Source organism: Tamandua tetradactyla, chromosome 4, assembly GCF_023851605.1.
Source record: "Tamandua tetradactyla isolate mTamTet1 chromosome 4, mTamTet1.pri, whole genome shotgun sequence".
NCBI classification, from domain to species: Eukaryota; Metazoa; Chordata; class Mammalia; order Pilosa; family Myrmecophagidae; genus Tamandua; species Tamandua tetradactyla.
The window spans coordinates 109688575-109712171 of record NC_135330.1 but is presented as its reverse complement, the minus strand read 5'-3'; the positions used below and the strand labels follow the sequence as shown (position 1 = coordinate 109712171).

Genomic DNA, 23597 nt, shown 5'->3' with positions numbered 1-23597 from the left:
TCTCAGGCACCATTTATTGAAGAGACTGTTCTGTCCCAGGTGAGTTGGCTTGACTGCCTTATCAAAGATCAAGTGTCCATAGATGAGAGGGTCTATATCTGAGCATTCTATTCGATTCCATTGGTCGATATATCTATCTTTATGCCAATACCATGCTGTTTTGACCACTGTGGCTTCATAATATGCCTTAAAGTCAGGCAGCGCGAGACCTCCAATTTCGTTTTTTTTTCCTCAAGATGTTTTTAGCAATTCGGGGCACCCTGCCCTTCCAGATAAATTTGCTTATTGGTTTTTCTATTTCTGAAAAATAAGTTGTTGGGATTTTGATTGGTATTGCATTGAATCTGTAAATCAATTTAGGTAGGATTGACATCTTAACTATATTTAGTCTTCCAATCCATGAACACGGTATGCCCTTCCATCTATTTAGGTCTTCTGTGATTTCTTTTAGCAGTTTTTTGTAGTTTTCTTTATATAGGTTTTTTGTCTCTTTAGTTAAATTTATTCCTAGGTATTTCATTCTTTTAGTTGCAATTGTAAATGGGATTCGTTTCTTGATTTCCCCCTCAGCTTGTTCATTACTAGTGTATAGAAATGCTACAGATTTTTGAATGTTGATCTTGTAACCTGCTACTTTGCTATACTCATTTATTAGCTCTAGTAGTTTTGTTGTGGATTATTCTGGGTTTTCGACGTATAGTATCATATCATCTGCAAACAGTGATAGTTTTACTTCTTCCTTTCCAATTTTGATGCCTTGTATTTCTTTTTCTTGTTTAATTGCTCTGGCTAGAACCTCCAACACAATGTTGAATAATAGTGGTGATAATGGACATCCTTGTCTTGTTCCTGATCTTAGGGGGAATCTTTTAACAGTTTTTTGTAGTTTTCTTTGTATAGGTGTTTTGTCTCTTTAGTTAAATTTATTCCTAAGTATTTCATTCTTTTAGTTGCAATTGTAAATGGAATTCGTTTCTTGATTTCCCCCTCCACTTGTTCATTGCTAGTGTATAGAAACACTACAGATTTTTGAATGTTGATCTTGTAACCTGCTACTTTGCTGTACTCATTTATTAGCTCTAGTAGTTTTGCTGGGGATTTTTCAGGGTTTTCGACGTATACTATCATATCATCTGCAAACAGTGATAGTTTTACTTCTTCCTTTCCAATTTTGATGCCTTGTATTTCTTTTTCTTGTCTAATTGCTCTGGCTAGAACCTCCAACACGATGTTGAATAACAGTGGTGATAATGGATATCATTGCCTTGTTCCTGATCTTAGGGGGAAAGTTTTCAATTTTTCCCCATTGAGGGGTGATATTAGCTGTGGGTTTTTCATATATTCCCTCTCTCATTTTAAGGAGGTTCCCTTGTATTCCTATCCTTTGAAGTGTTTTCAACAGGAAAGGATGTTGAATCTTGTCAAATGCCTTCTCTGCATCAATTGAGATGATCATGTGATTTTTCTGCTTTGATTTGTTGATATGGTGTATTACATTAATTGATTTTCTTATGTTGAACCATCCTTGTATACCTGGGATGAATCCTACCTGGTCATGATGTATAATTCTTTTAATGTGTTGCTGGATTCGATTTGCTAAAATTTTGTTGAGGATTTTTGCATCTATATTCATTAGAGAGATTGGTCTGTAGTTTTCCTTTTTTGTAATATTTTTGACTGGTTTTGGTATGAGGGTGATGTTGGCTTCATAGAATGAATTAGGTAGCTTTCCCCCCACTTCAATTTTTTTGAAGAGTTTGAACAGGGTTGGTACTAATTCTTTCTGAAATGTTTGGTAGAATTCACATGTGAAGTCATCTGGTCCTGGACTTTTCTTTTTAGGAAGCTTTTGAGTGACTGATTCAATTTCTTTACTTGTGATTGGTTTGTTGAGGTCATCTATGTCTTCTTGAGTCAAAGTTGGTTGTTCATGCCTTTCTAGGAACTTGTCCATTTCGTCTACATTGTTGTATTTATTAGCATAAAGTTGTTCATAGTATCCTGTTATTACCTCCTTTATTTCTGTGAGGTCAGTGGTTATGTCTCCTCTTCCATTTCTGATCCTATTTATTTGCATCCTCTCTCTTCTTCTTTTTGTCAGTCTTGCTAAGGGCCCATCAATCTTGTTGGTTTTCTCATAGAACCAACTTCTGGTCTTATTGATTTTCTCTATTGTTTTCATGTTCTCAATTTCATTTATTTCTGCTCTAATCTTTGTTATTTCTTTCTTTTGCTTGCTTTGGGATTAGTTTGCTGTTCTTTCTCCAGTTCTTCCAAGTGGACAGTTAATTCCTGAATTTTTGCCCTTTCTTCTTTTTTGATATAGGCATTTAGGGCAATAAATTTCCCTCTTAGCACTGCCTTTGCTGCGTCCCATAGGTTTTGACATGTTGTGTTTTCATTTTCATTCGCCTCGAGATATTTACTAATTTCTCTTGTAATTTCTTCCTTGACCCACTGGTTGTTTAAGAGTGTGTTGTTGAGCCTCCACGTATTTGTGAATTTTCTGGCACTCCGTCTATTATTGATTTCCAACTTCATTCCTTTATGATCTGAGAAAGTGTTGCGTATGATTTCAATCTGTTTAAATTTGTTAAGACTTGCTTTGTGACCCAGCGTATGGTCTATCTTTGAGAATGATCCATGAGCACTTGAGAAAAAGGTGTGTCTTACTGTTGTGGGGTGTAATGTCCTATAAATGTCTGTTAAGTCTAGCTCATTTATTGTAATATTCAAATTCTCTGTTTCTTTATTGATCCTCTGTCTAGATGTTCTGTCCATTGATGAGAGTGGTGAATTGAAGTCTCCAACTATTATGGTAGATGTGTCTATTTCCCTTTTCAGTATTTGTAGTGTATTCCTCATGTATTTTGGGGCATTCTGATTCGGTGCATAAATATTTATGATTGTTATGTTTTCTTGTTTAATTGTTCCTTTTATTAGTAGATAGTATCCTTCTTTGTCTCTTTTAACTGTTTTACATTTGAAGTCTAATTTGTTGGATATTAGTATAGCTACTCCTGCTCTTTTCTGGTTGTTATTTGCATGAAATATCTTTTCCCAACCTTTCACTTTCAACCTATGTTTATCTTTGGGTCTAAGATGTGTTTATCGTAGACAGCATATAGAAGGATCCGGTTTTTAATCCATTCTGCCATTCTATGTCTTTTGATTGGGGAATTCAGTCCATTAACATTTAGTGTTATTACTGTTTTGGTTATACTTTCCTCTACCATTTTGCCTTTTGTATTATATATATCATATCTAATTTTCCTTCTTTCTACAGTCTTCTCCACACCTCTCTCTTCTGTCTTTTCGTATCTGACTCTAGTGCTCCCTTTAGTATTTCTTGCAGAGCTGGTCTCTTGGTCACAAATTCTCTCAGTGACTTTTTGTCTGAAAATGTTTTAATTTCTCCCTCATTTTTGAAGGACCAATTTTGCTGGATATAGAATTCTTGGTTGGCAGTTTTTCTCTTTTAGTAATTTAAATATATCATCCCACTGTCTTCTTGCCTCCATGGTTTCTGCTGAGAAATCTACACATAGTCTTATTGGGTTTCCCTTGTATGTGACAGATTGTTTTTCTCTTGCTGCTTTCAAGATCCTCTCTTTCTCTTTGACCTCTGACATTCTAACTAGTAAGTGTCTTGGAGAACGCCTATTTGGATCTATTCTCTTTGGGGTGCGCTGCACTTCTTGGATCTGTAATTTTAGGTCTTTCATAAGAGTTGGGAAATTTTCAGTGATAATTTCTTCCATTAGTTTTTCTCCTCCTTTTCCCTTCTCTTCTCCTTCTGGGACACCCACAACACGTATATTTGTGCGCTTCATATTATCATTCAATTCCCTGAGCCCCTGCTCAAATTTTTCCATTCTTTTCCCTATAGTTTCTGTTTCTTTTTGGATTTCAGATGTTCCATCCTCCAGTTCACTAATTCTAACCTCTGTCTCTTGAAATCTACCATTGTAGGTTTCCATTGTTTTTTTCATCTCTTCTACTGTATCTTTCATTCCCATAAGTTCTGTGATTTGTTTTTTCAGACTTTCCATTTCTTCTTTTTGTTCATCCCTTGCCTTCTTCATGTCTTCCCTCAATTTATTGATTTGGTTTTTGAAGAGGTTTCCATTTCTATTCGTATATTCAGAATTTGTTGTCTCAGCTTCTGTATCTCATTTGAACTATTGGTTTGTTCCTTTGATTGGGCCATATCTTCAATTTTCCTGGTGTGATTTGTTATTTTTTGCTGGCATCTGGACATTTAATCAGATTTCCCTGAGTGTGAGACCCAGCAGGTTGAAAGATTTTCCTGTGAAGTCTCTGGGCTCTGTTTTTTTTATCCTGCCCAGTATGTGGCGCTTGTCTTTCTGCGGGTCCCACCAGCAAAAGATGTTGTGGCTCCTTTATTAATGCCACTATTGGTGTTTTGTTGGACCCAGTCTCTGCCACTGTCGGAAACTCCCTCCTCTCCCTCCGGGTAGCCGCCTGTGGGGGAGAGGCGCTGGTCGCCAGCCGCCGCGGCTTGGGGAGCCCGCTGATCCGAGACTCATAGCCGGTCCAGGAAGCCGCCCACGAAAGAGGGGCACCGGCTGCCGCGGCTTGGGAAACTTGCCTCTCCGAGACTCTCAGCCGGTCCGGGAAGGAGGGAGGGAGGGGCGCCGGCCACCAGCCGCCGCGGCCTGGGGAAGCGCGCGCCGCTCGGGGAGCTCACCGCAGCAGAGTCTCACAGATGGTCCAGCCAGTCCAGACTGGGGTACGCTGTGTGTCCAGTCCCTGCCGTCGCCCCAGGAGCTGTTCTGCACTGTTTCTGGTCACCTAGTAGTTGCTCTGGAGGAGGAACTCAGACACACATACCTTACTAAGCCGCCATCTTGGCCCCCTCTGCCAACCATTAGTTTTTTAAAAGAGCTCTCTTCTTCCCAACTTCTACTTCCAAACTCGATATGTTTGTTTTTTAAAGGAACACCTGGAGTTCCTCACTTATAAATATATAAAACTCGATCTGACTGCCAGTATGGAAAGATATTTTGCCATATTCCATTAATAATCACCACATATTATCTATGCTATTTTAGCAGGTCTCTTGAAATCGTACTCTTTCTCTCACACCCAGCATAACTGCCCCTGAGCCATTCTGGAGCAATACCCTCTCCTTTGTACTTCCTGGCACCTCTTTGCTTTGCTTTTCCTCCATTCCTCCCTTCTTCCCTCCCTCCCTTCCTTCTTTTAACTTGACTTTTGGCACTTTTCATATTCTGCCTCTTGCAACAGTTATTCCTATGCAGTTATCTTCTCTATTAATCTGCAAACTCTTTAAGACAGGGTACCATGCTCACTGTAGCACACAATGTATGTGCTGGAAGCATCCTCGGAGTGCAGTTTTTTAATAAAGTGGAGCCTGGTGATTCTGAGAATTCCTCTCATTTGCCTCAACCTAACTGGAAATGCCTTTTTCATAGCCACCTTAAGTTTACTGGAGCAAAAAATAAAAAGAGAGGAAAGGGAGAAAAAGAGGCAGGAAGAGAAGAGAGAGGACAAGAGGAGAGGAAGAGGGAACTAGGAGGGAGAAAAAGAAATAACAGAGAGGAGGAAAGGGGGCCAAAGTAGAACTGTGGCTGCCTCTCATTGTACCTTGCACCAGTTTTCTCTCTGATGGAAGGAAAATCTTGCTAATGAGCTGCAATCACAGAATAGTTATTCCCCAATTTTACAGTAGGATGATAAATAGCTCTGTTCAATGTCTTTGATTAATTTTAAGTATCATAAAGTCTTTGAAAATTAAAAAGGTAGAGAAATAGCTCATGCTGTCTATTTGACTAATCAGGTTAAAACAAAATTGCATGTATGACATATAGAAATAACCATATTTAAAGAAATAACATTCAGTAAGATTCAAGTAACACTAAAAACAAAATTAACATAATTTCATTTTTGTTAATCAGAAAGTTCTTTGAGATTGAAAAATGATTCAAGCTATTAATTGTACTACTGTACTATGCTGTCAAAATTCTACTGACTTCTCTAACTTTGCAGAAAAACAGGACTGACTCTTTCTTAAATTATTCCAGTGTCATACATATATACATACATAACAGGGAAAACTCATCTTCTTCTATTTGCAATATTTGAGGGAATATAATTTGTGTAATATATGTGAAATTACAGCAATCTTACCGTACTATCCACATGATTCCATCAGACTATTACTAGTAGTACAGGAAAACATGTTTTTTTAAATCCACAATATACACACAGAATACCACATCCTTGGTGCGATAAATACATGTATTCCTAATATCAACAATTAAAAGAGTAAGTTCAAGTGCTCAGTCCCCTGTGCCAGGCACTAAGTGCTTCTTCCGTTATCTCATTTCATCTTTATAATATCCGTAGGAAACAGAAACAATCACTGCCTCCATTTTACAGCCATAATTCAATTACTTGACCAGCAGTTAGCAGCAGTGAGGGTCAGAGCCAGTTTTTGAACGCAGGACTGACTCCAAAAGCTTTGCTCTCGGACACCCACCACACTGCAGGGGTATTTTAAGCTTTTCCTGTGTATGTTCCAAACAGTTTCATTCTACATGATTAGGAACATTCTGTCCAAAAAGGTTTGTACCTGATGGTTTTAAATTTCTGGTGCCCAGTATTCAGTCATCTTTCTCATGTTCCTTCGAGATCTTTGTAAAGCTATTTTCTAGGGCCAGGTTAATGTGACTGAAAATACAGATACATTAGTAAATTCTATTAGAGAAAAACAAAGGAGGAGAAGAATAACACCAACTTGTAACTTTAACAAGTCATTATCTGAAAAAAAAGGCAGTTTAAAAATTGTATCAGCTGTTTTTATTATAAAATAGTCAGCAATAGAGATGTTCAGTTATAAAAAAATTTAGAATTGTAAAACATAACTTGGGGATATTATTCTATGTTTCAAGAAAGGGCCTGAACATTTGGGCACTAAAGGATATGAAAGAATATCCACAAAAGAAAACTGACTCTACAGTGTTTCAGCATGGAAAATGCAAGGGAAACCACTGCAATGGGGGGGGAGGGGGGAGAAGCAAAACTAAAAAACTTTTAGTAGAAAATATCTTTATGTTAGTTTTAAGAACTTTGCTATCTGAATATGTAGATTTTTCCCTTGTTGTCTTAACTTTAAATTGGCTTATGAAACGTAACTACCCAAACACAGGCTTTACAACGATTAAATGGATACTTTATTTAAATATGCCTATGGTTAAGCTAACTAAGATATCCATTGTTGGTGGTTATAAATGTATTATATGCTTTCTTAAATTAAAAAAAAATTATTAAAAAAGAAAATATCTTTATGACCTGAAGGTAGGGAAGATTTCTTCAAAACCCGAAAAGCACAAACCACGAAGAAAAAAAAGACTGGTAGATTTTACTATATTAAACTTTGGCTTAAGAAAAGACACAAGGAAGAAAAAGAAAAGCATGCCACAGAATGTATTTGCAACATATGTAACTGATAGCTGGTAAAGAATGAGTATCCAGACTATATAATGAATGCCTATAAATCAATAAGAAAAAAGACAACCCAATTAAGAACTGGGCAAATGACACAGACAATTCACAGAAGAAACTAATAAACATATTAAAAGACACTCAGATTCACCAAGGAATTTATCATGGAAATGCAAATCCCAGCCACAATGAGACAGACTCCATCCATTATTAGATCTGCCCAAATTAAAAAGAAACAATACTTAGTGAGGAGGGGTGTCAGTGAGGATGGATGTCTGTGAGGACAGATGCAGATCAAAAGGAACACTGCTAAAGGTAATAAAAATTGATACACCCACTTTAGACAGCAACTCAGTACTTACATCAGAACTGTGGCTTTCAACCTTTTTGATACCTACATGTAACTGAAACAGAAGTTTCGCAAAGTGGTTCTTGCCTTTACTACATGAAGTGCTTGGTGAGATCTTCTCTATTCTTTTCTGTTTTGTTCTATTCCACCTTACTCTATTTTTATCCTATTCTATTTAATTTCAAAAAGAAAGTGCTGGTCTCATTCCACCAAACTGATTTCAAGATCACTAATAAGCCACATCCTGGGTTCCGGAAAACACTGGCCGGGAGAACTCTGGAGCATTGGCACGACTGGACTGGTATAAGAATGCTCATTTCACAACTGTTTGCAACATCGAAAAATCAGAAACAGCGTAACATCCATCATCAACAGGAAAGCTGATAAACTATGGCACATGCTTAATACAGAGCAATTAAAAATAAGTTATCTTTGTGGCCACTCTCTCTAAGCCAACTTGGCAGGTGAACTCACTGCCCCCCACCCCCCGCTACTGGGACATGACTCCCAGGGGTGCAAATCTCCCTGGCAACATGGGACAGAAAGCCTGGTATAAGCCAGGACCCAGCATCAAGAGATTGAGAAAGCCTTCTTTCTCAAAAGGGGGAAGACAGAAATGAGACAAAATAAAGTCTCAGTGGCTGAGAGATTTCAGAGTCAAAGCGTTATCCTGGAGGTTATTCTTATGCATTATATAGATATGCCTTTTTAGTTCATGGTGTATCGGAGTGGCTAGAGGGAAGTACCTGAAACTGCTGAACTGTGTTCCAACAGCCTTGATTCTTGAAGACAATTGTATAACTATATAGCTTTTACAACGTGAGCATGTGATTGTGAAACCTTGTCTGATGCTCCCTTTATCCAGAATGTGTTCTAGTTTGCTAGCTGCCAGAATGCAATATCTGATGCTCCCTTTATCCAGAATGTGTTCTAGTTTGCTAGCTGCCAGAATGCAATATAACCAGAAATGGAACAGCTTTTAAAAGGGGAAATTTAATAAGTTGCAAGTTAACAGTTTTTAGGCCATGGAAATGTCCCAATTAAAGCAAGTCTATAGAAATGTCCACTCTAAGGCATCCAGGAAAAGATACCTTGGTTCAAAAAGGCTGATGAAGTTCAGGGTTTCTCTCTCAGCTGAAAGGGCATATGGTGAACATGGCGTAATCTGCTAGTTTCCTCTCCTGGCTTCCTGTTTCATGAAGCTCCCCAGGAAGCGTTTTCCTTCTTCATCTCCACAGGTTGCTGACCAGTGGACTCTCTGCTTCTCGTGGCTATGTCGTTCTGCTCTGCTCTCTCTGAATCTCCCTCATTCTCTGAAATGTTTCCTCTTTTATAGGATTCCAGTAAATTAATCAAGACTCACCCGAATGGGAGGAGACATATCTCCACATAATCCAGCTTAACAACCATTCTTGATTGAGTCACATCTCCAGGGAGATGATGTAATTACAGTTTCAAACATACAGTACTAAATAGGGATTGAAGAAACAGCTGCCTTTACAAAATGGGATTAGGATTAAAACATGGCTTTTCTAGGGTACATACATCCTTTCAAATTGGCACAGTATGGATAGATGAGTAAAAACAATAAGGACAAAATAAATAAATAATGGGGGCATAAGGGGGGAAAACTGAAATTTTTCAATCTTAGTAGATTGAAATACTAATGGATGGAAATACTAGAAGGGTAAAGGGTATGGTATGTATGAGTTTTTTCTTTTTCTGTCTTTTTCTGGAATGATACAAATGTTCTAAAAATGATCATAGCGATGAACACACAACTATGTGATGATATTGTGAACCACTGATTATATACTTTGGATGGACTGTATGTGTGTGAAGACATCCTCAACACAAATAAATCTCCAAAACAATACTCATCAAAAAAACACTAAGTCACAGAATGATACACAGGGTACAATATTTGATAAAGTTTAAAAGCTGCAGAATATTAATTTAATGTGTTAGGGACCCTGACATATACATGTCCGGACTGTGACAGGAATGCTTTCATAGTAAAGCCTTGACTGCAGTAATACCAAAGACAAAATTTCCCATGTGGGTCCATCAATGAATTGGTATGATATGGCTCTTCTATCTGACAAGAGAATTTTCAAGATTTTAAGTTTAATTTAAATTAATCACCTTGGTATGAAAGGATAAAGTTATCTAATGTTAAGGAACACAACATTTTAGAATCAGAACACACCATTCTAATTTTGTCTTTACCACTGACACAGGAATTCAATAAAGGTTGGCTAATGACAGCTCTTAAATAAACCACAATTTCTTTTTTCCATCTGTAAAATAAAAATGTATCAATACCACAGGAAGATAAAAGCTAAATAAGACAGACAATGTACCTATATTTTTAAATGCTATGCAAGCAAAATCTGAAAAAAAATGTTTAATATCAGTGGCTGATATGATTTCTACCTCTGGTCTAAACCTGCTTACAAGTTTCACCCTTTTTTTAGCACACGAAAACTGTTTTAGTTTCCTAGTTGCTAAAACAAATACTATACAATGGGTTGGCTTAAAACAGGAATTTATTGGTTCATGGTTTCCAAAGGCTAGAGGCTTACTTCCTCCTGAGATCAGTCTCTTTTAGTTGGCCAGCAATCTTTGGGGTTTCTTGGCTTTTTCATCACATGGCAGCATCTTTTCCTTTCTCTTTCAGGTTCCGCTGTTGACCAGCTTCTGGCTGCTCCCCATGTCTTCTTTCTCCATGTCCAATTTCTTTGCTTATAAGGACTTCAGACATATTGGGCAAAGGCCCATCCTTATTCAGTTTGGGAACTTAGCTAATAACATCTTCAAAGATCCTATTTGAAGATGTGAATGGGTTCACATCACAGAACCATGGGTTGGAACCTGAACATGCCTTTGGGTGGGTGGTGAGGAGGACACAATTCAATCCCCCAGAGGACCATCAACATTCCCTGTAGACCCAAGGCAAAGCTGGCATTTGAGTTGGAAAGGTTTTCATAGAGATGTTGTCGTGGTGTAAGATCACCCACATGGTTCTAACTAAATGTTATTTTACTGGCTTTCCCTCATATGTTTGTTTTGGGATATATGTCATTATTCATACCAAAAAGTGCCTTGTGCTTTGCAAAACTATTTCTTATATATTTCCTCATTTCGTTTAAAGTCATTAAAAATTATGATATTGTAGATTCTTATTGTACTGATGGATAGATAATGGGGTATAAGCACCTCCAAGCAGAGGCTCCTGCCACTGAGCTGTTTTTAGAGGCTCCATGTTGGACACTCAGGGGCTAGAGGTTCAAATTTTGCAAGAGTAATTTTTCAAAATCAAGTACATATCAACTAAGTTAATCCTTTGAGTCACATTTCCTATTTTGTTTGTTTTCCTAAACTAGCATAAGTCCAATAATTTACTTCCAAATTATCCCCATTTGTGACACATAGCTCCTTATATTGATATATCGTATTTTGAGAATTTTCTCTACATTCTTAATAACTGCACAATTGAAAATACGTGGGCAGCAAGATAATCTTTTGACGACTGAATGTAAAAAACATATCCTAATTCCCACAAAGAACAAGTCAGATAGCTCACTTTTCTGTAAAGAGCATATGTTAGTACACTCTCTACAAATTATAATTGGTAATCAGTGTGTCTGCTACACAATGAATAATATCACTTGGTAATACCTCCGTCCTAAATAATGAATTAAGCTGATTATAGGGCATACATTCATCTCTCTAATTCATTAAACAAATATTTAGTGCCTGCAATAGGGACTGAGCTAGAAGCAAATATATAAAAAAAAATATACAAATTATGTAAAACAAAAGGATTTTCAGCTCTTAGATGCTCATGCCAACTTTACTTAAACCTACTGTTTTAAGGGCCTTAACAGCTAGAAAACTGGACACACTATATCTAGAAAATCAAAAGCATTTTCCATGGAAACTACTACTCTGCATTTTCTTGAGAGCTGTGAAATGCTAACTGTTCTCCAGAAGTGCTCCCAGGAGAAAAAGTGGAAAAAGTTAGGAATTTCTTCAGAGAAAGCCCAGTGTTATAGATTTTTCATTCAATTTAAGAATATGAAGTCAATTCTAAAGCTACCCTTGCGAAATAAAATATTTAAGAAAGTTTTCTTGCAATATAGAACTCAAGGCTTTTAACAAATTCTCCTATCTGGGCAACACATTTGATGATGTTCTTGCAATCAAAGAAACCCGAAGTCAGAGAAAACCAATGTCTTTTACGACACCAGCACACAGTGATAGGCCACCAGCAGACAGAGGAAACCATGACTTTGAGGACAACAGCATCACTGTTCTGCTGAGCAAAGGTCAGTGGCAAAGATGATTTCCAATAATACACTTAAGCTGAATCATTAGACGGTATCTTTGTTTTGTTTCGTTTTAGTGTCACATATAAGATATGTTTAATATAAAAGAATAAGGCATGATCCCAATTGTCATTTGCAAAAATGGGTAATGTCACATTTAATTCAGCTCCACTTGAACGGGATGTCACAAGTCAATGACAAATAGAGGTAGGATATCCACATAAGCTGCTAACTAAAATGGTTCAGATATAAACAGGATGATCAAAACTAAAAACACTGCCCAAATTAAAGCACAACTTCAAAGGAAATGGCCCTACCCTAAGTTTATGTTAAATGGCAGACTGACTTGTAGAACACTGAAACAGGACTATGTTTTAAGTCTGTAAAAACATGTCTAAATTTCACCATGAGTGAGCAATGAAGCAGATCTTCAATTCAAAACAAAACTATTTAGTTTGAAGAGATTACTGAGCATATCACTGTAGGTTTTTTCAAGCACATTCAGGAAAAGTATCACTCTCATAAAGGAAGTGAACTACGTAAATATTTTTAAATCGTTATACTAGCTCAAAGGAGCTAGTATTTGAGGCACATTTGTAGATGTATTGAAATGTAGGTCACTGTAGATTTAGTCCAACTAAAAAAACAAATACCCTAATATACCTATTAAAGAGAATCCTAGCTGCTAAACGTCTTTGCCCTACAATATAAATATTCCTTCCACATGGCAAGCCCTCTTGGCATTGATTCATTTCTATTTTGGGTTCGTTTCATTCAGTGTCATACGCAGTTCAGCATAATACAGGACTTAGGACAATGTAGTTACACATTATGATTTACTCACATACTATCTTCTATTGGCACTGTCTTCCGGGGGAGAAATGTACAACTATCAGCTCAGGCTCTATTAGTAAGGTTGAAGACATGCAGAAGACTCCAATGCCAGATTAATGCTGAAGAACACTATTATGGCTCAAATTTCCTGGAGACCTTCAAGTGGCTGGGAAAGGATCACCACATGAACTGGACGCGTGCTCCCTCAGAGAATGAAAGCAAGAGGCTGCTGTCACCTTCCACTGATGGACACTATGGATATCCCATTGAGGAAGGCAAGCTTTCTGCTCCTTTGAAGTCGATAACCCCATGTGGCCTTCTATTTTCAGCCCTGAACAGGAGACTCTGCTGTCACTCTTCACTCTGATAATTCCCAACCTGGTCTCAAATCTCCCTTTCTTGGACAATTCTTATTTGTAGTAATTCAACTTCAGCAAAACCTGAAGTGGCAGTATCTTAAGGGAATTTTAAATTTAGTTTAGCCAAATGATAAAACCAAAATAGAATATGACAGTCACCTAAGGGCATAAGCAAATCCTATGGGTTTCCCTCTCTTACAGATCTAGATTGTTTTGATATATGAACACAAAGTATTTATAATCTGCTCAAGAGAAGAACCTAAGGGAAAATATACTTTACTTTCTAAAATCATTCCTCTCCATCAGCCTCTTTCTCTAAGCCTCTTTTAATAAGAATCAGAATTTGGTCAGGCTTGTCTGATACATTCAGAAATCTCTGAGAGATCATTTAATACCTTAAAGTATGATATCATACCAGGTGATTTACGCTCCTTGCCAATGCAGTTTCAAAGAAAGAAAAGCAACAACCCCTCTTAGAAAAGAACTTCACTAAACATCCAAAGTCAGAAAGAACATCAAGAACCAACTGCAAAGCACATTAAACTTGAAGAAAATGAGCAGTTCTTGTCAGCACATTTGTAGTATTCACTTGATCAGGCTCTTCCATTTAAGAGTCTAGTCTCACCATGTGATGTTTTGAGTCATACTGTAAAAGACTTAATAATTTGAACTCTGCTGGAAAAAAATTTTTCACATATACACTAAGTAGAATGGTTAAAATTTTTCACAATGGTAACGCCAGCGGTCCCCCAAAGAGAAAACTTAGAGAATGGCAAAGAACAGTTTCTCCCAGAAGGACGTTTAATTATAAAAGCCAGTTCTTCATCTTGAACACCATCTTTAATTTATTCTTCAGATACACTTTTATTCTTTAAACAACCATGTTGTTTAAAATTGCAACCCACAACTGCATTCCCAGTCCCCCTTCCCTGCTCCCTTTTTCATATCTATTCTCATAGCATTTATAATTTTCTAACATAATAATTGTATTTTGTCTGTCATTCTTTCCTAGAGTGTAAGCTCCAAAAAATAGGGATCCCCTTGTTTACTTGGTCCACTGATATATCCCAGCCACCTATGACAGAACTTGGTACAAAATATTCAGTAAATATTTGCTGAATGAGTGAGAAAATGAATCAACCCACGTTGAGGGTTCAGTTCCTATTCTCCCTTGAGTTAGATTCCAATTTCACTTACATAGTTTTAGCTTCTGGGCCGCGATTATGGGATAAACAGACCATACACCACCAAATAGCTAACACCACATGATCACTGCTTTGAAGCAAAATGGAGCAAAGTTAAGAATGGGAGAGCAGTGACTATTTCAGATAGAGTCTCTCGAGAGGAGCTGGCCATCATTTTGAGATTCGAACGGGGCCAAGAGGGAAAGGGAGCAAAGAGTGAGGAGATAACTTGCACAGGCCCTGGGGCAGGGCCCGCCTGACAAGCCTAGCACAGGCAAGAAAGCCAGCGCGGAGGAGATGCAGTGTGCAAGAATGAGACACTCCAATCGCCTTTACCAGGAACTTAATAACATGGACACAGAGCCGAGAGCCCGAGGAAATGCAGAGATTACATTTCACCCAGAGAACTCAGACGTCAGTTCTGGATCCAAGTGGCTCTTCTATTTCAACCCCCAAAGATCTTTATCTTAAGACCTCACATCATAAAAGATTACAAAGCGGACAGAAATGACGCTGCTAAAAACGCCGGGGAGGGGCCGTGGAAAGCACAGAACGGACCTGAGTGGGCACCACCAAGCAGGAACAAAGCCAGGAAGGAGGCTCTGTAAACAAACAGTGACTGACCCTCGCGAGTCTGGGAGGAAGAGCCTCGGCTCCATGTACCGCCTGTGAACTCAACCACGCTCCCCAGGCTCCCTCGAAGACTGCGTGGCCACAGCCCTTGCAGCGTTTTGTGTAACTTGGCAAAGAACAAAAGCAAAAGGTTCCTTCTGAAGTCTCCTCCCCAAGCCGGCAGGAAGTTCTCCCCCGGACAGGGCGGAGCGCTCGGGAGATCTCCACCGCCAACGGGGCTGGAAAGTGAACATTTATGGCTCTTTCTCCCCATCTCTATACTGCCGTTTCTGAAACAACTCGGCTGAGATTCGTCGAATTCCCCTCGCTACCGGGATCCACTTTTAAGGTGCACTGACAGTCAGGGAGCGGGTCGGCCCGGGCCCAGGTGCCCAGTGAGATTTCCGGGGCGGAGCCGAGGTGTCAGGGCCACAAAGAAGAAAACAGAAGCAGCCCACAGAGTGCAGGGAAGTGCCGAGGAAGGAGGGGAGGTGGGTCTCCACAGCAGACGCCTCCCCGGAAACCAGGAACAACTAGCCGAAGCCCTGAAGTGTGGGAGCCCCGGAAGGCGCGCCCGCCACGATCTCAATAGGATACGTCCGCCCAGCCTGCGGCTTTGCGCAGGCGCATCGGCCCGCGGCCTGAGCAGGAGGGTAGACCCAGGGCCGCGCGTCCAGTTCACGCATGCGCACCCCGGCGAGCGAGTAGCCCCAGAACAGCACGTCCTACGCACGTCAGCGGCTTGCGCACACGCAGTGCCGCCTCTACCCGCGGCCTGGGCGGAGATAATACCTTTGAACCGCGCGCCCAGACCAAGCCCGCGGGTTTGCTCATGCGCAGTAATACCTCGGTCCGAGGCCCAGGCGAGGGTGTTGCCCCCGGAGCCGCCCCTCAGTCGTCGCGGCACACGGAATGGCCGCGGGGGCGGGGAGAGGTGGCCTGCAGCGGGGAGACCCCGGAACGGCCCGCCTCACGCCTGGCGTCCCCTTCGGCCTCCCACGTCGGCCACCCACCCCTTACCTCAGCTCAAGGCCCGAACGGCATCCGCTCCGCCCCTTGGGTAGCCGTTACTGCTCGGTCAGGGGCCGGGAACCGCGGCGAGTTGGCGCCTCCCCCTGAACCGGCCCGGCCTCGGCGGGATGCGCTCGGGTGCCCGCCTGAGAAACGGAAGGGAAGGGAGCGCCCACGAAGGGAGGGTGCCGGCGCCTCGCCCCTCCTCCCCTGCGCTCCCAGGCTGCCCACTGCCGCCCCAGCCCCCTCTCGCCCGCCCCCCTCCCCGCATCTCGGAGCGGACCCCCCGGCTGGGTGCCGCCTCCCCGCTGGGTCCCTTTCAGCCTTCACCCCGGGAATTATCCTGTGGGACACCCTCCCTTCTCCAGCGCCCCAAAGTCTTGGGGAATCGCAGTTCCTTGACCTGGAAGAATGGGGCGTGTAGAACGATGTGGGAACCAAGATTTCCCCGGTCCGTGCTTTTCCTTCCAGTGGTGGTCCTCATCAGGGAGTCCAGGTGGCTTCCTTCACAAGGCTACCCCCTGCCGTCGTCCCATGGCTGTGGGGCTGAGCTGCTCGCCTTTCTCAGAGAAAACAGAAATTCCGAAATAATGAGTAGTGTATGGGGGTGACCTGAGTTACCTTGGGGCTGAGGTGTTCTGGAACCACCGCACTCTCCCGTTATTAATTTGTAAGAATCTCTTCTATTACAATGCACTTCCGTTGACCCTAATCGCATTCATTGAAATGTACCGCACCTTTGCAACATGCATTTATTTCTTCTGTCATACCACACTTAGATTGGCTTTTGGTAAAATGCTCCACAGTAGATGTTATTGTCTCTCTGAAGTATGCTCGTTGCTTTTTTACTGACTTTTTAAATGGCTGGTTACACATTTAAATGATTGGTCGAAAGTAGCATGGGATAAAATAACCGAAATTCCAACCCACGTTGATCATGTCACTCTTTTGTTCCGTCGGACATTTGTCTATTCATTGGAAAAGAATCATTGCGGAATGTGTGGCTGCCTTCATTGCGGCTGCTACGGTTGGCAGACGTTTATGTTTCTTATTAGAGCACAGCCCATTCAGTCCAGAAAGAGGCTTGCTTTTACAGGAAAATTGTATTTTACAGTCTTACCTACATGCATGGTTTTGCCTAAAACAAAGTTTCACCCTGAAACAGAGTCCTATGGGCTTTTGAAATAAGCAGACATAATAACTGAGAGAGCAGCTTAGTATTGATTTAAAAAGGGATAATAAGGAAATCCTTCAATGATATTTAAGGGAGAGACTGCTCAGACTAAACAAAGCAGTCAGTTGAGGTGGAGTTATCATTTAAACACACCTTCCTTATACAATTGGTGATATTTCTATCTCACTAGATTGTGAAACTGGTAGGGCACAGGCTCTGTCTTGTTAATTTTTATGTCTTCCCACAAAATGCTTAATTCAAGTTTGTGACATCCAATTACGTGGATTACATTCATTTAGTTCTTCAAATATGCCTCTATACTGCCTCAAGAGACCAAAACATAAACATTTATCCACCATCTGCTCCCATTTTGGATGGTTTGCGCCAGTTCTCCTGGGCCTGCCGCCTTGGATAAACTGACCTTAGAAATGATTATTCTCTAACCCAAAAAGGCTTTCAGTCACCTTTTCTTATACTCTGATCAGCTTTTTCCGCCCTTTTTTTGTTGCAAAGCGACATAATACTGTATGCATAAAATCCCAAAGATTTATTTTGTTCTGGATAAGGATTTTCCGCTCATCTCCTGTGGCTAAGCAGTATTCATCAAACAAGTTTACAGTTGACACGTTAAAAATGAATTGTTTCTAGTTCAAACACTCAGAAACCCCTGCCACTTTTTCTCTTTAACCAGACTTCTTTGTATTCAAGACATTTTAACAGATTTGAAACACTGTTCAGAGAACAAAATTATAGAAAGTCACTTCCATGGGGAATGCACTGCCTAATTTACAAATCAACCAATGTTATTATTTCCCTGCAAGAATGATACTCCTTTACAAATTGTACAATGAAAACTTGTATGACAATGTAGAAAAATTGTATTAAGTCTGTTCTTCAATCACTTTTAGCATGAGATATTTAAGTAGCAGATTTTGATTTTTTTTTTTTTTGTTTCTTGTGTTTGCTGTTGCTTTGTATCATCAATGTAGACTGACAAAATTGTAGAGCTGAGAGAGAGTAAATATAAACCCTCATTTTACATGCCCAGAATTGAGAAGTAACTCATCTCAAGTGTTTGGCTTTGTAGTCCAATGTTTTTTTCCAATATATCATCCTACCCACAGCACAAAAAGCAGCATTTCATTTTCTGCCAAGTGAATGATACGGTGTTGCCTCTGCACAAGACAGGAAAGTACAGCTATTTCCTATGAAACACTAGATGGAAGAAAATTGTTTTAACTTAAAAAAATAATAATTACAGGTTTATGGGAAATTGCAAAAATAGTACAGAGGGTCCTCTGTGCCATTCCCTTAGCTTCTCCCATTAATTACATCTTATAATTGGAAGAAATTTATTTTTTAACACCTGTGCTCTCAGAAAAAAGCTCAAATGTGTAGATTTCATAATGATAGCTGTCATTATCTGAGCTCTTACTGTGTCAAGAGCTTTAATTATCTTTTTGGGGTCCAAAACAATTGTTTAAGGAAGGGGTTATTCTCATTTTCTAGATAAGGCAATTGAGGCTCCAAGGGAGTCACTGGCTCCAATGGCTTGATCCATCTGCTTTGCACACTTCATAACCAACCTATCTGCTTTACACACTTCGCTTTTCCACGTTACAGCCAGCTGAAGTTCAGACAGTCCTTACACTGGGCTTCAGCTGAAACCTAACAATTATCCAACTATGGAAGCATTTTATTTTTGACTGTTAGATTATTATTGCTTTGAAAATTGTTAATAATGTGCCAAAATTAAAACTATTTCTCTAAAAATGTGTACATACAGAAAGTATGTTTGATTAAATAAGATTTTTATTTTATTTAGGACCAACGTTTTCTCCCAAGGAGGTCAAAATTAAAAGCAGGAGGTAAAGATGACTAGATAACATGTAAGATCCCTTCAAAAATGTCTGGATTTCTTACTCAACTCCACTGCTGAATGCAGTAGACTAAAAACTTGTACTCTGTGGGTTAGAGTTCCTGTCACGACAACTGCCACATTTGTCCACATTTGGACTTCTGCATTCTATGTTCTCTACTTTACTGAGAATGAATTGTACATTCTCCTATTGAAGGCCAGCTCTTCTACAAGATATGAGGTTTTAAATTAAAATTAATTTACGTTTTTATCTCTATGCTGGATCATTCTCATAAACATAGTAACATTGGGAAATATTTCTCAACTTTTAAAAAATGTCTTCAGCAGCATTTCCCCCTCCAGCTATCCCTTTTTTACTGTGCTGCCTTCCAACACTTCTTGAAAAAATCATTTCTACTTACTATACCTTTATTCTCTCCACCTATTTGTTCTTGAACCCACTGCAATCAGTCTTTTGTCTCCTCCCCTGCACCAAAACTGCTCCTGACCAGTTCACCGGTCACCTCCATATTGCTAAATCAGAAGTTAATCTCAGTTATCTTACTCAAACTATCAGCAGCATTTGGAACAGTTGCTCACTGTTCCCATCGTGAAACATTCCGTTCCTTCACTTGGCCTAGGGATGCCCCACCCCCTCCTTTGATGCTCTTCTACCTCATTACCTCTCACTACCCACATGTCCAGCTGTTAGTGTGCCCCAGAGTTCAGTCCTTGCACCTCTTCTTTGTCTTCAAAACTATCAATGTTTTACATTTGATAATGTAAAAAAATCTCCCTTGGAGATTTCACCTATTCCCAAGCCCTGGTTGCAGTGCCTAGCTCCTCCAGCCACCACCAATGTCCTGCCACTTTTCCGGTCCTACAAGTTCAGGACTCCATTCCCGTGAAACTTGGAACTCTTGTCCTTTTCCAGTCTATAATGGGGACTAAAACCATGATCAGATAGTTTTCCCATTTTAAATCGACAAAACGGAAGAATTCCCTCTTTTTTTTCTTCACATATAGCCAAGCCCCAAACCCAATCACAAAAAAAATAAGGCCTCTTGACTCTTTCTTGGTAATTTAGAAAAGTCCAGTTACCCTCCAGGGAGGAGGAAAATGTTCTTTCTTCCCCCTTTATTGAGTCTTCAGCAGAAAAAAATTAAGCACTTTGGTGCCACTGATTAGGTGAATGACCTTGAGAAGCTGCTTAGTTATCCAGAACTTAAATCCCTCATTTAAGAAAGATTCGTATCATATTTCTAAGTTTCCTCTTCTAGGTCTAAAATAATATATCCTATGTGCAACAAAAGCTCCAAAGATAAGGCACCTAAACAGCACTGCCCAGCTGTCTGTCAGTCATGCTGCTCCTTTACTGACATGTTGTTTGCAAGTGTAAAATGGAGCATCATGTGTGTCCCCTTGGTGTGATAATGTAAAGTGATAAAGACCACGTGCATTTCTTACTGTGACAACACTGAGAGAACAGCAAACTTTATGAGGGGGAGGTCAGAGAAGACTTCACAAAAGACAGAAATTTGAGTTAATTTTTTAAACTAAATTAATATGTTTTTTTCTATGGGTTAAGTTTTAAGTATGCATATGAGTTAGCCAAAAGAACAAAGATTAGGGTGTCGGGAAATGGAAGCGTTTTAGGTAGATTAAGAAAAAGCACGATGTGTTTGAAGATTTTAAGTTGCCCAGCAAAGCTCGAGCAAAGAGTACGTGGAAGGACTAGAGCAAGGAGAAAAAAATAACAATTTATTGAGCGCTGTCCTAGAAGGGGCTTGTTGTAATACATTCTCTCAATTAATCTTCCTGATAACTTGCAACTTCATTATTTTGGGTCCTGATTTACAAGTGAGGCTGTAGAGTCTGAAAGAGGTTGAGGACCTGCCTCAGGACACATGGCTAGCAAGGCCATCCCAGATTCCCATCCCAGTTTATCCACCCCTAGCTCTTTTAGTGCACCCACCACGTGTCCTCTTTCCAAATGAGCCAGGGAAGCTAAACAAGCCAAACAATCAAAAAGGCCTTGAACAGATCACAGGATCCAGCAAAGGACTGTAAGCAGGAGGGCAGCATGAGGTCCTCTGTGTTTGGGAAGTTCACTTCTGTGCTTGGAAGAGGGGAGGCAAGCTTGCGGCTGGGAAGAATGCATTAAGATGCTGTTCCCCGAGCCCAGGCGATGCACCAGGCGTTCTGGAACTCGGTGCCATGGTGGAGTGGACTCAAGAGAGGGGAAGGTGGATTTGATCAGATTTTAGGAGTTGAAACCAACAAATCCGGATGTGGAGGGTAGGAAAGAATGTGAACTTGGCCTAAGCTTCAGATTCTTTGTTTTTAGAATGAAGGATTAGACTAGATGTTCCCTTCATATTCTAAAATACTTAGAAAGGGAAAATTTTCAATTAATTTTACAAAGCCTGCCTTACACTGATCCCAAAACCTGACAAAGGTGTCATGTATATGAATAGAGTTAAAATTTTCCTAAGTAAAATATTAACAAATAGTGTCCAGCAGTTAATTTGAAGGAATATTGCACCGTGATCAAAATGAGTTGATTTAGAAATTGGTTACTATATTTCTCCATATAATAGGTCTAAGGAATAGGCATGTTTTGATTAATGCTGAGAGGAACATGTTTGATAAAATCAATAGGCAATAGTCATTTTTGATCAAAGAAATCTTTAGTAAATGGCCATATACACACACTGAAACCTAGTTTCATGGTTAATAGTGATATTCTAATGCTTTATCTATTAAATATTTCTATAAAGCAATGGTACTTGCTTATCCCTAATTACTTATGCTATAGTGCTATTCCAGAAATACCAACCAATGCAAGATAAAACAATAAGGTAAGGAACATGAGGATTGAAAAGGATACAGAAGACTTTTCATTATTTAGAGAGTATGCAATTAGCTATGTTGGCAAAGAGATGTGTACAGCTCCTTTTCACTACCCCAGCACTCCATTCTAATTTTGGATTAGTCAAGTTCAAAGCATTTTATGGGTACCTTCCCCAGGGGATGGCACTGTGCCATGGGAGCACACTGTTCAGTAGAGGGTCCCAGGTGTGGCTCTTGTGACTCTTTTCCATTAGACTCAAAGAAAAAAGGTCAGGGCTCCTTCCTGAGAGACAACCCCATGATTTTACAACATTTCATGGCTTTTCATTCCTTATGCCTTAAAGGCATACCAAGCCTAATGGATCATCCAACTGCCTCACTCAAAAAAACCTTTCATGAGTGGGTTAAACCAGCTTTACTATAAGGCACAGGGGCAAAGGCTATTTGGATCTTGCACATTCATTTCTCATGAACACCTGGTCTGCCCTGGATTGGCTTTGCCTTGCCTTGCATAGGCAAGAGCCAAGATTGGGGATGTGCTTATAGAAACAAAAATAAAGCAGAGTTTATGCCATGCCTTGGTTCTAAGCCATGCACCATAGCATAATGGGTAGTCTAATATGAGGGAGTCTAACACTGGAGTGCAGGTCTAATCCTCGGCTACTAATTAGTGATAGTTTACCATGCTTTGTTTCTTTATGCATGTACTCTTGGGAACCTTGGAGACAGGCAAGTCAAGAGTAGGATTTGAGTGTTCTTAAAACTCCTGGTCAAACACTGCCTTAATTGCTCTTACTTTTGGCATGGCCTAAATATACCTTGAGAACCCAAAAGAATAAGTGAAAAACTTAGAAATAATAATAGAGTTTAGTGGTGTGGCCTGTTATGAAATTAATATATAAAAATCGATATGAAGAAAACTATAAAACTGCTGAGAGACAAAAGAAAACAAAATGGAGAGGCATACCCTGTATTGTCATCATAAGATTCAACTGTATAAGGATGTCAGTTTTCCCAAAGTTAATCTATAAATCAAATAAATCCCAATAAAAATCTCAATGATTTATTTAAATAATCCTAAAATCCATTTGAAAGAGTGGTTTGCTAGGGTTTTCTGAAAAACTGCTTGACTTTTTATATTAAATTTGAGTTGAGGCAACACTCCAAGCATTAGGAATTTATTAGAAGGAAGAGAATTATGCACAAGGATGCCTATCACAGCCTTGTTTAAAATTGGGAAAAATTAGAACAACTTATTTATCCTATTGGGAAGTAGGGTAAATTTTACCAATAAAAAAATTTAGAATAATTATCAAATCCCCCTGAATGCATAATTCATCTTCAACAATTAGCAACTCATGGCCAATCTTGTTTTATCAATACTTCCAGTCTCCTCATCATCACATTAAAAATTGAAGCATCTTATCATTTCATCTGTAAATATTTCAATAGATATCTCTAAAAGATAAAAACTTTTATCTAAAAAATAACCAAAATACTAATTTAGAGATAAGAACGAAACCAATCAGGTTAGAATTAAT

The 23597-nt window shown here is 39.6% G+C and overlaps 1 protein-coding gene across 5 annotated transcripts in view; it reads right to left on the bottom strand.

Moving 5' to 3' along the window:
* Window positions 1-17004, bottom strand: part of RCBTB2 (RCC1 and BTB domain containing protein 2) — a 68906-nt gene extending 51902 nt beyond the window's left edge. The window contains exon 1 of one of the 5 annotated variants that reach the window (XM_077158232.1): window positions 16575-17004. In XM_077158232.1, the coding sequence (XP_077014347.1) occupies window positions 16575-16655 (81 nt within the window). In that variant the 5' untranslated portion in view covers window positions 16656-17004. Of the gene's footprint in view, window positions 1-15106; window positions 15431-16180; window positions 16331-16574 lie in introns of those variants that run through there. The other 4 variants (XM_077158233.1, XM_077158235.1, XM_077158236.1 and 1 more) reach the window with 4 other exon arrangements.
* Window positions 17005-23597: the final 6593 nt, after the last annotated feature.